General features: G+C 34.2%; 1 protein-coding gene across 1 annotated transcript; it reads left to right on the top strand.

Moving 5' to 3' along the window:
- Positions 1-8,205, top strand: LOC114730161 (conserved oligomeric Golgi complex subunit 1-like). Its single transcript, XM_028917192.1, is given in 7 exon segments — positions 1-2,343; positions 3,281-3,293; positions 3,296-3,474; positions 4,988-5,268; positions 6,133-6,312; positions 6,508-6,682; positions 7,504-8,205. Coding segments are annotated over 7 exon segments (3,189 nt in total). The 5' UTR covers positions 1-153; the 3' UTR covers positions 7,675-8,205.
- Positions 8,206-16,597: the final 8,392 nt, after the last annotated feature.

Here is a 16,597-nt window from a genome sequence, read left to right as displayed (position 1 = left end):
CTTGGAACCCCATTTCAAGCTACCAAACGCGCCAACTGTGGGAATCTGAGCCAAATTCATTCCATGTGATATTTTCCATGCACCAAACGGCTCCTAAGAATCATCCCATGATTTGATGCGCGAAACTCTTAATACGGACTATATTCATCAATCATGAGAGTATTAACGCCTAAGGCGACGGCGACTCACTCCGACGACCACCGCTTCGCCACTGTCGGTCACCGTGATGCTGAGTCGCTTTTTCGGACGAAGCCCATTTCCGAGATCCGAAATGTGGAGGCGAGTACGAGGAAGCAGATCGAAGACAAGAAGGAGGAGCTCCGGCAGCTTGTTGGCAACCGGTACCGTGACCTCATCGACTCGGCGGATTCCATCGTTTTGATGAAGAACTCTTGCCAATCGATCTCTGGCAACATCTCTTCGATTCATGGTGCGATTCGCTCACTCTCCCTCTCTCAGTTGCAGTCTGAATCTCCGTCCCAATCCTCTGCCACGCGCACCTGGACTTACGGCATCGCTTCCCGTGTAAAATATTTGATTGATACCCCAGAGAATATATGGGGTTGTCTGGATGAGGGCATGTTCTTAGAGGCAGCATCACGCTACGTGCGAGCCAAGCAAGCACATTGCAAATTGTTCTTGGACAATGGGAATGCCGCCGATGGGGATCAGAAAAAGATTTTATCAAATTTCCCTATCCTTCAGCACCAATGGCAAATCGTTGAGAGTTTCAGGACCCAGATCTCTCAGAGGAGTCGGGATAGGCTGTTGGATCGGGGCCTTACCATTGGGGCTTACGCGGATGCATTGGCTGCCGTGGCTGTTATTGATGAACTTGAGCCAAAACAGGTATTGGATTTGTTTCTGGAATCGAGGAAGTCGTGGGTCTCTCGTATATTGGTTGACTGTGATGCTGCTACTTCCGCTTCCTTTGTTGTGGTTTCTGTCTTCTGTGATGTGTTGGGCATAATTCAGGTCAGTGTTGGTCAGGTTGGTGAGTTATTTTTGCAAGTGATGAATGATATGCCTCTTTTCTACAAAGTCATTCTGGGTTCTCCTCCTGCATCTCATTTGTTTGGTGGAATTTCCAATCCTGATGAGGAGGTGAAGCTCTGGAAATTGTTTAGAGATAAACTGGAGTCAATTATGATAATGCTTGATAAAGACTATATTGCGAGTACTTGTAAAACTTGGTTAAGGGAATGCGCTAAAGAGATGGTAAACAAGATAAATGGAAGATATTTAATTGATGCCATTGGGAGTGGCCACGAACTAGCTTTGGCTGAGAAATCGATAAGGGAGACGATGGAAAGTAAGCAAGTGCTGGAAGGTAGTCTGGAATGGCTTAAGACCGTTTTTGGGTCTGAGATTGAGTTACCTTGGAGTAGGATCCGGGAACTCGTTTTGGAAGATGATTCGGATCTATGGGATGATATTTTTGAGGATGCTTTTCTTGGTAGAATGAAGGTGATTATTGACCTGCGATTTAGGGAGCTCACTGGCACTATTGATTTGTCTAACGTGATAAATGCAGTCGGGGACACTTCCGCCAAGCAGAATGATATGCAGGGGTACTTGAACAGACCATCAACAATCGGTGGAGTTTGGTTTGTAGAATCTAATGCCAGAAAGACCGTATTTAAAGTCCAACATGAAGAGAATGAATTTCAAACATGTCTAAATGCCTATTTTGGCCCAGAAGTTAGTCAAATAAGAGAATTAGTTGATATGTCTTGTCGGAGCATTCTTGAAGATATGTTGAGTTTCTTAGAATCTCCAAAGGCATCTCAAAGATTGAAGGATCTAGCACCCTATGTGCAAAGTAAGTGTTATGAAAGCATGTCTGCTGTATTGATGGCATTGAAAGGTGAGCTAGATAAACTGTATGCCATAATGGAGAGAGATGGCAATGTTTCTACAAATGCTACCATTGAAAGATCTCTTTTCATTGGTCGACTATTGTTTGCTTTGCAAATTCACTCTAAACATGTGCCCCTGGTACTTGGATCTCCTAGATCATGGGCGAATGATGCTACATCTGCTCTGGGAAAAATGCCATCAGTGATGAAGCAATCCAAGTTTGGAGCTGATTCTCTTGCCTGCGATGCACCAGGAAGACACACACTCTTTGGCACTAAAAGACAAAATTCTCTTGCTGCAGCTGCCTTGTTTGGAACAAGAGAAAGTGCAAGCCCACACTTGGAAGAACTGAGCAGGATTATGGGAGATCTTTGCATTAGAGCCTACAGCTTGTGGATATCATGGCTATGTGATGAGCTTTCAGTTATTGTCTCACAGGGCCTTAAACAAGATGATGCTCTATCTTTGAGTACTCCCTGGAGAGTAAGTACCGTTTTCTGATCTTTCCTGTTCATTTTCTTGGTTTCTTGTAATTTTTATTTTGTAACTTAAGCATGTTTGACCTTATGGTTATTTCGTATCTGCAACACTCTCTTATGCTTGTAAACTTTTAGGGAATTGGTCTTTCAGACAATTGGACAGAAGAAATACGATTTTGGATAGGATTAGAGGTACTCAGGTAGTATACATGGTAGAATATAAGGGCAAAATAAAGGAAATTCAAAGTGACATTGGTTGGGAATGAATATTGGTGACATGATTGCCAACGAACAGACAATGTTATGGATAATTCAGAATTCATTTTGTACTAGGATTTGCTTCCAGGCCTTCAACTGCTCACTGCTAAATACTATCTATTTCTCTTGACCCTTATATTACTGTGTTGACCTTTTATATTTTTCTTTTGCAATATATGTATGCAGATGTTGTGGGTTTTGGAAATTTTATGTCTCACTAAAGTGCATTGAAAACGTGTTAGTGGTAATGCTTACAAGATGTTTTGCTTTGGAAGTTAAATACATACGTTTTGGGAGTTCTGAATATTTAATTTCACATTCTACCCTTATTCTTGATGTTCTTGGAGGTTACACCAAGGATAACTGACGTTGACTTAGTCAGCATAATTTCTTTTCTCAGTTTTCGATGATTGTTCTCTTTAAATGCTACGTCCTACCAGTGATATGCAACAAGACATTATGCCTTTAAAATGTAGTCTAAGCCATGTAGCTCATCTCTCTTGGCCCTGCTTGAGGTGTTAGGCGTGTGATAAGTCTTGATTGGCATGATATTCCTTCTATATCTTTAATATTATTATCGTGAATGATTTTTTTTAGTTGTTTACCTACTGTTAGCGATGTGCTAATCAAAATCTCGTGGTCCTTAATCTTGAAGGCAGCTCATCTTTTGTTTGCCTGCACAGGGGTGGGAGGATACGTTGTCAAGCAAGAGCATTCTGATGAAAATGAATCCGAGATGAAAATATCTCTTCCATCAATGCCTTCTCTATATATAATTTCCTTTCTATTTCGAGCTTGTGAAGAAGTTCATCGAGTTGGGGGTCATGTACTGGACAAGAAGATTTTGCAAAAGCTGGCATCTGGACTGTTGGAAAAGGTATGAGTTTTTATGGAAGTGTCAGTCAACTTGATCTCAAGCTGCTGAAGTGTCTTTCTTTCTTTCTTTCTTTCTTTTTTTGGTAAAATGATTTTCCCCACTGTCCTTTTGCTTTCTTAATTTTGAATTATTAACACTGATTATCTGGCTTTTTGTGTTGTTTTTTTGGGATTTAAAAGCAAGCTTCATTTGAGGTAGAGAGAGAGACAGAGAGTTACAATAGAGGAGGATACAGTAGAGAAAGAAGCAGGGTAATAGGAAAAAGATACATGAAGAAGGAAAAGTGAAAAAGGGAAATAATGAAGATGAACTAAGAAAATGAAATGCTGGACAAGCAGTATTTATCTCAATCAAAAGTGTCAATGAGACTCCATCGAAAACCTGTGAACAAAAAACCAAAGGAAGCGAGAGGTTAAAACTTTGTCATAAATCATTTAGAGTTGCCTAACCTTAGCAATTGTAGCGGTAAATTCCAACCAAGTACCCTATATCATATCAACAATTGGAAATTTGCATTCTTCATTTTGTCCCAAACAAATTTACTCAATCAGTAAAAGCTTATTCAAAATTTGCGGGCAAACCCAAAGGGGGAATTTTAGAGTTCTTGTAATAGTATTTTACCCTAATATGCTGAGTTACTAGTAATGACCCTTTAGAGTACTAGGCATTACACCGTCTTACATCGGGCAACGATCCAAGAAAAACCTTATGGTGTAAATGATCAGAACTAGCTGAGGTGGGAAATGAGGACTTTGAAATGGTATTCTTTGCGATTGATGAGACTTTATATCTCGTCACATTAACGGCTACATTTTCCAAGTTAAGGCTAGAATTTGCCAAGGAGAAACTGGGTGAAAATTTGACTCTAGTTTAGCCTGATTGTTGAAGTGATATTTTGATCTCTACTTTACAAAATGTAGCATGTGATACTTTTTGTGGAATTGTTGAGTTTGATTCTGTTCGTCGGCAATCAAATGCTCTAAAAGGTGTAGAAGTTGCCTCAAAGTATGCTTATTAGCTTAGATTTCTGACTGTGACACATCTGACACATCTAGTCAATCAGGTGCAGGGAAGCATCTAATTGGATGGAACGCCTTAATAGGATATCACCCCTATTATGAGCAACCGTTTGACTGCCTCATACCAACTAGTTGTCTAAGTAAAATATTTCAAAATGGCTGGTATCTCTATGAGCAGTCAGTTGACCGCATTAAAGCAGGTCGGCAATTTGAGGTTATATGGACCAATCATTGAGGTTTTCTTTAATTTCTAAGCCTTTCAAGGACAACTAAAGGATAATATAAGATTATTTCTGAGTGACTTTTTAAGATTTAAAGGTGCAATTGAAGGATCATCTGGCCATGCTGCCTTGTTAACTTGATAAATGTTTGGCATTTAAAAACAATTTTCTAGCTAGTGGATCATCATGTTACCAAGATGGTCCTAATCACGGTGTATGTCTTTATGCTCTCATATGCATGTACAAGCTCTCTGACTATATTTCATTTTACAGATTATTGGAATCTTTGAGGAGTTTCTTTTCACCAAGGAGACAAGTGATCTTGGATTGTCAGAAAAAGGAGTCTTGCAGGTTCTGTTAGATGTCAAATTTGCCACTGATGTTCTCTCTGGGGGCGATTCAAGTTCAATTGGGGAATTATCTGGCAACCAGAAGCCAAGGTTACCTGTTAGAAGGAAGCAGGATCAAAGACTGATGACCTCAATTATTAGAGAACGTTGTGATCAGTTGTTAAAGCATCTTTCTCAGAGACTGGATCCTATAGACTGGCTCACGTAAGTTTTATTTTAGTTTTGCTTTCCTTGTTCCCTAGATATTAACGCCTTGAAATGCAGCAAGGGAGTGCAGACTATAAATGGAGGCCTCATGCAACATGTTACCCTTGCAAGCAACAATAAGTGAAATCATTTAAATTAAAGTAGGGAAAAAATTGAAATTTACTTACAAATCTCACGGAACTCTAGAGTTTGAAGGTAAAATATATAAAAGAAAATAAATTTATAGAATTGTTTGGATTTGTAATGAACATATCCATGGAAAAGTTGGAGTGGCTACTGGCGATGAGAAAATGGTAGAAAACCGTTTGAGATGGTTTGGTCACGTGCAAAGAAAGCCTTTGGATGCGTCGGTGAGAAGGGTTGATAAGGGTTGATCAAACAGCATTGAGTCTTCTTAAAAAGGGTGGGGGAGGCCAAAGAGAATATTTAATACAGCGAGATCTTTGAATTAACAATATATCCAAACATTTGGCCTTAGATAGAGCTTAATGGTGTCTTGCGATCCATATAGCCAAGTCCATCTAGTAGGATAAGGCTTTGTTGTTGTTGATGTTTGGAGCAGAAGCAGTGTACCAATCGTATTAACCATCTCTAGGCTGGTTGTTGATATCAGCCCATGATCTTTTATCTGAGAGTGTGCAGTCAAAATAATGGTTTGTGGTGTGAGAAAATTTGTCTTGTGTATTACTTTTGCACTGGTTAATACATTGGAAGGTACTCGTGTGATATGAGCTAACAATTAGATATTTTGACATTCTAGTAATTTCTGTGCTGTCTTCTCTAGGATCTTTTTTGGTGAATATTTCAATGCTTCTTTCTATTGATCTGATAATGATTTTGTGTAATATAATCTGTTAAAAGGTTTGAGCCATATCTTTGGGAGAATGAGAAGCAGTCATACCTACGTCATGCTGTCCTCTTTGGATTTTTTGTGCAACTCAACCGAATGTACACAGATACTGTTCAGAAACTGCCTACTAATTCAGAGTCTAATATTCTGAGGTGCTCTACAGTACCTCGATTCAAATACCTTCCCATCAGGTAAGTCTGAATTTATTACTTTTTTTTTTTAAAATTAAATTCATTCCCTGAGGCATAGCCATTTGGATTCCTCTCTTACAATTATTTCATTTAGAACGTACCCAATTCATTCAGCACCTTTTTTTTTTTTTTTTGGCTAAGGAACCTGTTCTGAAGTGAATTCTTACTCGTAAACTGATGTCTTGATAAATCCAGTGCTCCAGCATTGTCTTCTAGGGGGACAAAGAAGACATTTGCTCCATCTTCAAGTGAACACTCTTCGAGAAGTTCCTGGAACTCTCTTACAAATGGTGAGCTTTCTCAGAAGATGAATTTGGATGACAACTCAAGTCTCGGGGTAGCAGCTCCATTTCTGAAGTCATTCATGCAAGTATGTCCTTGTCCAAATTTTCTGATGGTTCTACTTATCTTATTGTGGCCTGATGCATTATTTCATGTATGCTTTTTCTAAGAAATTAAAAGCATAGATGCCGCATTTCTTTCTATTTATGTCTATACTATATCACTTTTTTAGGGACCCACAGCTGCTAATGGGTTCAATGATGCATGGTTTCATACTAGGATTTCGCTTCCTTTTCCATCTTTATATGAAGACAAAAAATATGCGTTTCCGGAAATGTTAGTGCTTACACCATATGGACTTTAGGAACTGCATGCTTTAGGGTCCAAATTTTAAATTTATTTTAGTGTAACAAGTCAATGCAATCCCGTGTAATCTTGTTTTCCTTCTCTTTTTGAAAATTAAGGTTTCAAATGGTTGCCTTGGGATACCTATATGTAAATATTTTTTAATATATCGATAAGCATAAGGGATGCTAAGAGCTGGTGTATAAGGAAATCTTTTTAAATTAATGGAAATAATAAAAATATGGTTGACAGATCATAAGCTCAATGGAGCTTTTAAATTACTGAAGATCTCATTGATTCCTGTTTCGTCCAGCAAGTTTTAGATTTTATAGACATATCGAATTATTGGTCCTTTGTGCCATAAAAAGGTGCAAGTGGGAATCTTGAAATTATAGATATTATGAGTGACATTTATATTAATGATTGACTTATATGATCATAGTCTTGCATTCACCATCGTGTAGATATTTTACTTCTTGTATCAAAACATAATTTACCATATGAAGGCAGCTTGGCATACTTTTTAAGGTAATTGAACGTTTTTTTTTCCAATGTTTGTTCTAGGTTGGAAGTAGGTTTGGGGAGAGTACTTTGAAATTGGGATCCATACTGACTGATGGACAAGTTGGCATTTTCAAGGATAAATCAACAAGTGCTATGTCATTTGGTGATATTCTACCTGCTCAGGCTGCTGGTCTTCTTTCATCTTTTACAGCTCCCAGATCAGATTATTGACTTTCGGATGAATGCAAGGCACTAGTGGCTTTTAAATGAAAGAATATTATTTGCAGCTCCAGATGTTAAACATCTGAACGAATGAAGCAATTGAAATGTATGGGGACGAGGTTATTTCATGTTAATGGGTTAAAGGATCTTTTGGCTTGGAAACAAGTGTGAATCGTGACAACTGTTGGAGCTGCAAGCGTGAGGAAGTTTGCCAAGCAACAGATTATAAGAGCACAAACTGAAATCCATGGCATTGATTTTGTTTGTCATTTGGTCCTAGGCTGCTTAGATGTGTCTATGCAAATGTTTTAAGTGAGAAGAGCTATGATTAATGGCCACTGTTTCGCCTCTCACTTACATAGTTGAAAAGTTATAGAAAATTATAATGTCACTATTCTTAAAATGTGCCAAGGAATCATATAATGTGTAGTTGTAATTTTGGGTTCTTTTACTGTTCTATAGAGGTTTTGTAATTTCCATAAAATTGTATCCTATTATTTGTTTATTTCTAATTCTAATTAAAAGGGGTTCAAACCAAAATGTCTGTTCCCACGGAGAAGTTAGATCAAATAGTTACGCAACTTGGGGTGTATTGGGCTCAAAAGAGGAGCGGGGAGGAGAGGAGAAGAAGGATTTTAGTGAAAAGAAAGGGAAGAAAAACAGAAGAGGGATTTTAATATTATCTTTTTTAAATTGATCAAGGGAGAGGGGAGATTTTTTATGATCTAATATATAATCTGATAAGAGTGTAATAGTTATTATTTCTTTCCCGTATGATGTAAGATCAAAAGCGTAATATGAGTATGTTGAAAACTAATTTTAGACATACTAATTAAAGTAAGCTAAAATATCAAATCTTTCAATTTGAGAGAGGAGGATTATGAGAGGAGAGATGGAAAAATCTTAAAAAAATTTCTCTCTCCTCTTAAAAATTTTAGCAATCCAAACAAGGGAAGGAAATAAAATCCGCCTCTTCTCTCCTCAGGGCAAACAAGCCCTAGATACTCATTCATGGAGCCTGACAGGTTCTCCTTTTCAGAGTATCCGTCTTTCCTTATCCGAACGCCTACCCTTGTTTGGATGGGGGGAAGAAGATCTGAAGATAAGACACATTTTTCCCTGTTTGGGAAAAGAGAAAAAACTCGAGGGAGGAAAAACCTTGAGGTTTGTCTCTAAATTTTCTCTCCAACACCTGGTGAGATTTTGAGAAGAAAATCTTTATTCCAGCATTTGCCCTCCTTCCCTCTTGACCTCTCTCTCTGGCTCTCTCACGCGTCAGACTTCATGCCATTCATTCTGCTTCACATCCACCTTCCCACCAGCGCCCGTCGCCTCTGTTCTGAACCTTCTTCTCAGCACTGTTTTGGAGCAGCGGCATCGATTCCATCTTCAGCCTCTACCTTTGTTCTGAATCACCAACAGCACCGTGAGACCTGTTTAAAGTGAATGAATCTCCACTTTCTGATTCCAGATGAATGTTCCTCGGAGTTGAGCAGTGATAATTACCTTCATTAATTGTTTGAGAATGCTAATCTTTACATATGATTTTTGTCTTTCATTGACGGTTAGCCAGAACCATATGTATACCAAAGTGCAGAATATACACAAGGCACATGCTCTATTCCTGATCATGAAAATAGTCGACGGATCTCTGTCCGATCACTATATTCTAACACTTGATCCTGAAGTTTCCTATTGCACCAAAAAATCCAGTGTAGCGTCCTTTGTTTATCAGTGAAAATGCTGAAGACAACGATTCCGTGGCTAATTTTCTTTGCTGGGAAAGTGGAGATTGTGAATTTCAGGACTTGACACAAAGATGATTAGAGGATGGCAACTAGGATTTTCACATCCTCTAGAATCTTGAACAGGAGTCCGTTTTGTGCCAGTATTTTCTTGAAATTATGTTATGCCGTCAATATTTCTAACTCCTATTTTTAGTTAGTTAATTTGAGTAGATTAAAAAAATTAGTTAAGTTAATTATTTATAATAAATACTATTTCTATCCTTAATGTAAAAACTCATTTGATTTTTATTTTGATCCTAAATATAAAATTTCAATCCATTTTGTCTCTTATATTTATTTTTTTCAAGATAGTTTTTTTAATAATGATAATTCTAACCAATACACTTGATCAGTAAGGATATTTTATGAAAGATAATATTTATTTATTACAAATAATTAATATAACTAATTTTCCTAATCTACTCAAATTAGTCAACTAACTCTTATATATTAAGAACCCGAGGTAGGAGGTGTTATCTTTCTTAAAACACTTTTGCTAAACATATTAATTAGAACTAAAATTTAATAAAATATTTAATATGCGTAACTACTATAAAACCTATCTTGAAAAATAATAAATAAATATAAGAGATAAAGTGAATTTAAATTTTATATTTAAACTAAATTAAAAATCAAATTAATTCTTATATTAACCATCGAAACTGGAACCATATAAACAAACGTCCATTCCCCTTGTATCCACAAATCATGAATAAGCCAACAGCGCGGACAGCAAAATCCAACACCTGCTTTTCCATACTTTTAGGTGCGTATGGTATGAGAGATTACGAGGGAGGAGGAAGGATTTTAATCATTTTCTTTTATTTGACAATATATAAATTTTAGGTGGAGAGGGAAAACCCTCCAAAATTGGAAATATTTGGAGGGAAATAGTAACATTTTGTCATGTTGTGATCATTATGCCTATCTTTATTTTTAATATCCCTATACTATTCTAGATCTTTTTTTTCTTGTCTCCAAACACTGCTCTCTTCTTTACATGTAAGTATTAAATTTGAAAAGATAAAATGGACAATTCAATGAACAAAGTTTTAAAGATTTAAATTTTGACATATATAAATTATATATGTCAAAATTTAAATCCTCGGAGCTTTATAGCCATACATATAAAAATAGATAAAAACGAGGTCTCATGTCTAATGAGTTTATTTGTTTGACTAAATATTTTATTTAAAAATAGGATACAGTATAAGTTGTGGCTGAACATTACTTTAACCTTCTTTTCAATAATACTTCACGCTCTAAGGTATATTAGAATTTTGGTATAAGTATTGCTCAATATATTAAATGTTATTTACAATTCTATTTTATTAAACACTATAAAATTTGAAAAAGTAATCTTAAATAAACTAAAGGCAAAATTATTCATGTCAAAATATTTTTCCCTCTCCTCTCCTCATAAACCAAACAAGGTAATATTAAAACTCCTATCCTCCCCTCCCCTCCCCTCTTATAAACTCAAATAAGATAATATTAAAATCCTTCCACTCTCCTTTCTTTCCATTCCCTCCATTAAAATTTCTCCACTCCCCTTCTTCCGTCTTCTCATTGAGCCAAACAAACCCTTAAGCCTCAACCGACTTGACCTCATAATATCCAATTCGGCTCCAAACTTAGCTTTAAACAAAAATCAGAAAATTGTGGTTACTGTTAAGTTTTTTTCTTTTGATAAAATGATTTGTTGGGCTGAAACAACTTTTTCATACAGTGATTAATGTTAAGATATACTTCAATGGGATCCTTCTACCTTAGTGTACATGTGCATTCAAAATTAATACTGATAGTTAATAATATCAGGATTGTATTAATGACATTAATAATTTAAGTATAGATAGAGATTATTATTATAAAAAAGGGGGGAATTTGAGGAAGTAGTCCATTTTTTTTTTTGGGAGCCAGAAAGAAAGCAGTGAAATGGAGATTATGGAATGATGAATCCAAAAGAAAAGTCCTATGTTTGGGAAGCAAGGGGCCCTCCGGTTTTGAGTGTCCATATAAAAGGTCACCAGTCCAGCTCACCCAACCTTTCCCATTTAGGCAAGGACAATTTCTCCCCGTGCCACGCACCTCCCAGCATCTCTCTTTTGAATTTTCAACTCAATCATTCTAATTTTTAATTCTAAAAAAAGACAAGAGAGAGAAAAAATGAAAGTAATAATGATAAAAAAAGAGAGAAGCAGTTGGCGAGAGAGAGAGAAGCACCTAGAAAAGTTTAATATTGACGAGGATTGTCATAAGTTATAGAAAAGATTATCGCAATATCGATTTCTTGTGAATATTGCAGTTTGTACAAAATTATATACTCCTCCTATCCTAATTATAAAACCCAAATAACTTATTTAAGGAGATTAAAAAGTAAGTTAAGTTGGTTATTTATAATAAATAAGTGTTGTCATTTCTAAAATATCCTTGCTAATTAAGTATATTGGCTAAAATTATCATTATTAGAAGGATTATCTTGAAAAAAATGCATAAATATAAGAGACAAAATAGATTGGGTCTTATAATTAGGACCAAATAAAAAATCAAATTGGGTCTTATAATTAGAACCGGAGGAGTACGTACATAGACAAAGTCAAAAAAATATACAGAGAGAGAGTAATATCACTTGTGCAAATAAAACCATTTTTCACCTAATTGAAAATAAAAGAATAAACAGGTTGACAGATTTCGCAATAGCCTTGGACCTTTTAGAAGATATAGCTAAGTTGCTACCTGCTAATATACTACCTCCGATCATTATAAGAAATCATTTCACTTTTGTTTTGTTCTTAAATATAAAAGTTCAATTCATTCTGTATTTTATATTTTTTTTTCAAGATAATCATTCTAATCATGATAGTTTTAACCAATAAACTCTATTAGCAAGGACATTTTAAGAAAAACAATATCTATTTATTACAAATAACTAACTTATTTTATTTTCTTAATCCACTGAAATTAGCCAATTAGCTCTTATATTTATGACTGAAAGTAATACCATCTTTAGGATATTATTCATAATTAAAGTGAATGAAAAATATTTTCTTATACATCATTTTGAATGACATTAATCCAAATATGACGATACACAAATTAGCATTTTTCATCAATAGAGGTATTATCTTGTTGGAGGTAATTCTGTTTGAGACATTGTTAGGTATTAAATGTGGACACCTCTCCCAATAGAATTCAAACTTAGTTCATCATATTGTGGGGCACTAGCTCTATTTCTATGAGACTTAGCTTATATCAGTAGAAATTCACATGTTACCATAGTCATGGGATTAAGATCATATTCTTTTTTCGGCCAATTTTATATCGTCTTATACTCCGTAAGACAATATCATAATTCTCGAACTATATATGAAGTATGGCCAGTTAGTATTAGAAAAGGTGAATCATGGAATCAAAAGTAAAATTTCAGGTTTAAGTTTCTTCCTTTGACATATGCCTGAGAAATATTCATATTTTATCTATTAATCGTATACAACTAATCCAGAATTATTACCTCGAATCAGAAAATATTACACGCATTAATTAAAACCCTTGGAAGTGACTCGATCCAAATGAACTTTCTCCTATGGCACTGTCCTTTGTTGGATAAATCATGCCTTTTAATAAGATGTAAGTTTTTTTTTTTTACCAGCAATTAATAAGATGTAAGTTGGTTTTTGTCAAAAAGGGCATCCTATATATAATTAATAATGCATAACAACTATGGTTTTCGAGTGATATTTAACGAACACTATGATGGTGTTTGTTACATGTGCCAGCTTTTTCCTCACATTCTCGTAATTATGCTATGTAATAGGTTGACCAATCGAAATGATTTGAAGTTAATTCCCTACTTCTTTTGCTACAAGGCGGCGCTTGACAAACAATTCCTCATATGATAACAAATTTCTGTATAAAAAGATCAAGTAAGAGAAATATAAAAATCCATGTTATTTGACTTGCTAACACTGGATTAAAAAACTAAAATATAAAGAATAATTTAAAAAATAGTAAGTTTTAACAATAACAATAAATCTATAGATCTCTATATATGTCGACAAATGAATAGTATATACTAATGTGTGAAAGAAAAGAAAGTACCATGAATTAAAATTTTCATATACCAGCACAAAAATGATTGAGTTTTCTAATTTAACAATAATAATATAATGTAAAAATGCATTTACGAAGAGCGAGGGGATTCCTTATGATTCCGACTATGCTCTAGTTCCTAAGAAAAAGTAGTTAGGCTTTTCTGATATTAAAAGGGGCGAAAAAAAGGAGCCAATTAACTTTTTTGAATTCCAAATGATGATTTCATGTATTGGTGGTGATGGCGGCATTGGTAAAAGTTAAAAGCATGGGTGAAAGAGAGCAACTAGTTATAACTTAGCTAGGGTTAAAGTGATTGGTAAAAGAGAAAAGCATTGGCGAGTGGGAGTAATTAGTCATAACTTTTTGTTTTTGGTCAGAGAGTAACTAGTCATATATATAACTTAGCTAGGCTTAAAGCTTGAGACGCAGATGAGGCAAAACCAGAAAACTTGTGATATTACTAGGGTCTGAATTCATTGAGTAATTGATGTTAAGATAGAGGTCTAATTAATGTTGTCGTTTTCAAGACATCGAAACATATGGGATTTGGGTTTGGATGGATTAAGAAGTAGAACTAAGGGTAACTAGCGTAGAAAAATAAGATGAAATTTCTTAGGATTTTGATGTTTTGGAATTTAATCGCGTCATGGGCCACATAAGATATTCAGTATTGGTTGTGGATTCACTTTAATTAAATGATCCTATATGAAATTGATGATAATTATTCAGTATGTTGTGTTGGTGACTGGGTTAATTAGATGTTGTTCGAATTACTTTGGTGGCTTAGCTTGGTGGCTTGGATTACATTAAAGTGCCTTGAGCTTCAAACACGCCTTCAGTTCACTGTATGAAGGAATGGTTTTGAACATGTCAGGATGATATGATTGAAATTTAATCATTATGTACAGATTCTTTAAATGTCTGTTTTGATGCTCTTTTATTATAGCTAACTTTTAATATGAAGCTGAACATTTTTCTATTACAATAGTATATTATATAGCAGGTTTATTTTGGGCCTATCATAGGGTTAATGATTTGATCAGTGTGTTAAAAGTAAAGGTTGTAATAAGAAGAAGGTTACATTCCCCGAGTTCTGCCTCAGTCTGCAAGTGATTCTCCCATCGATCGAGTCCCTTCCAATTTCTTCTTTTCCTTCACTTTCCTTTCACTTTCTTCTTTACTATACTATTATTCTTCTATGTTACGTTCTTCTTTTGGCTTTTCCTTTCGTCATCTTTCTCGACCTTTTTCGATCTTCTGCTCCGTTTAGTCTGTGTTTGGCCTCCATCTCTGACCTCTTATTTAAGCCAGATCAACCACATAGATCGTCATAATTTTTTTTTTAATTTTTTTTAGTTCTTATAACCGGTTATTCTAATTTTTGATAGGTTCAGTTTAATTCTACCAACTTTAGTTATGACTTAATAATAAAGGCTAAAGTATACTTTAAATTATTTAACTTTATGTAAGATTTTATTTTGGTTCCTTAACTCTAAAAAGTAAACTTTTAGTCATCTAGCCCTAAACCGTTAATAAAAAAAAAAATAATGATGTTGAGCTCTTGAATGTTGATAAAACATTATTAAATGCTAACATATTTAAGTTTTACTTTCAAAATAACCATTATTGTTACAGAAAATATCATTTCAGACTATAAATTCTAGGTTAAAAAACTAAAAGTATACTTTTTAAAGTTAAAGGATCAAACTAAGACCTTATATAAAGTTAAAGAATTAAATGTATATTTTAACCTAACAATAAGTCTTAGAGTAAAATACACATATTACCCTTTTATTTTATCTCAATTATAAAAACTTCCTTCTATTTTGAAAAAGTATATAAACTTCTTTTAAAATTAAAATGTATGTTACACAAACCTCCCTCTTTCCTATATTTAAAATTTTATTTCTATTTATCCAAAATATTAATTGACTGTTAAGTTTGACTTTAAATTATTTCTTTGACCAAAATGTCTTTTTTTTAACTTAATAATTATCAAGACATTTATATTTTCTAAAAAAAAATTTAAAATAAAAAATAATTCTAATACATATATTTTTAAAATTTCTCTCATGTTATGAAATTTATTAATTTCGATCTAAATCATAAAATTTTATAATTTTAATATTTTATCACATTTATTAGAAATTATTTGTTTTGATTTTTTTCTCAAATACATAGTTTTTGTTTATTGTAAAGTTTAAATGATATAAGTTGGAAATATTTTATAAATTATTTAAATTTATAATTTAAAACTTCTAAACACATCTTTGTTACAAAAATTTATAAATATATTTAGTCAAGTATATATGTTTATTAAAAAAATTAGTTAAATTTTTAATCAAGTTTTTTATGTTTGCTTTAACTGAATAAATTTCGTATAACTATAAAAATAATGTAGGAATTTATTAGAATGAAGAATAAAATATTAAATTTTTATTTTTTTCATATAAATTTTAATTAAAAATAAATATTTTTTTAAATTTTTTTAGAATATTACTAACTGTGTTAACTAATTAGATTAAACTGCATGTTTTTAAAATAGAGAAAAGATTTGTATAATTAATGTAAATTAGAAAGACAAACAGAATGTTTTATTTTAAATCTTATTATAAATATAACATGTGATGTTAGCCTCCTGCAAATTATATGACGAAGAAAGGTGAGCTCGTCAAGCTAAGCTGCGTACACAAATAAAAGACTCAAACAGATAAAAGATGCCATTGGCACCGAAGAAAAGAAGAGTGATGTGAGAAAGGTCAAATCATGCACTGTGCCTTTGTCATTATCACCAGTGCTGGCACAGGAGTTTCGTCATCTTGTAATACTTTGCCATTTGTCGCCTTCTCATTGGCCCCACCCTCATTATCCTCCTCCCCCTCTCCTCTCTCTAACACGGAGAGCTGCTATACTCTCACTTTCAATACCAGCGGTAGACTCGGATCATGTCTCCTTGTAAAAAGGCCTTCACAGCAACTAAATTGACTCTCTCTCTCTCTCTCTCTCTGGGCGAACCCTTTCCGTATTTTTTAATCTTTGATCATCGCACGCAT

This window comes from Neltuma alba, unplaced genomic scaffold (assembly GCF_004799145.2).
Source record: "Neltuma alba isolate B1F8T4 unplaced genomic scaffold, ASM479914v2 tig00012714_pilon, whole genome shotgun sequence".
NCBI classification, from domain to species: domain Eukaryota; kingdom Viridiplantae; phylum Streptophyta; class Magnoliopsida; order Fabales; family Fabaceae; genus Neltuma; species Neltuma alba.
This window is presented reverse-complemented; position numbering and strand designations above follow the sequence as displayed.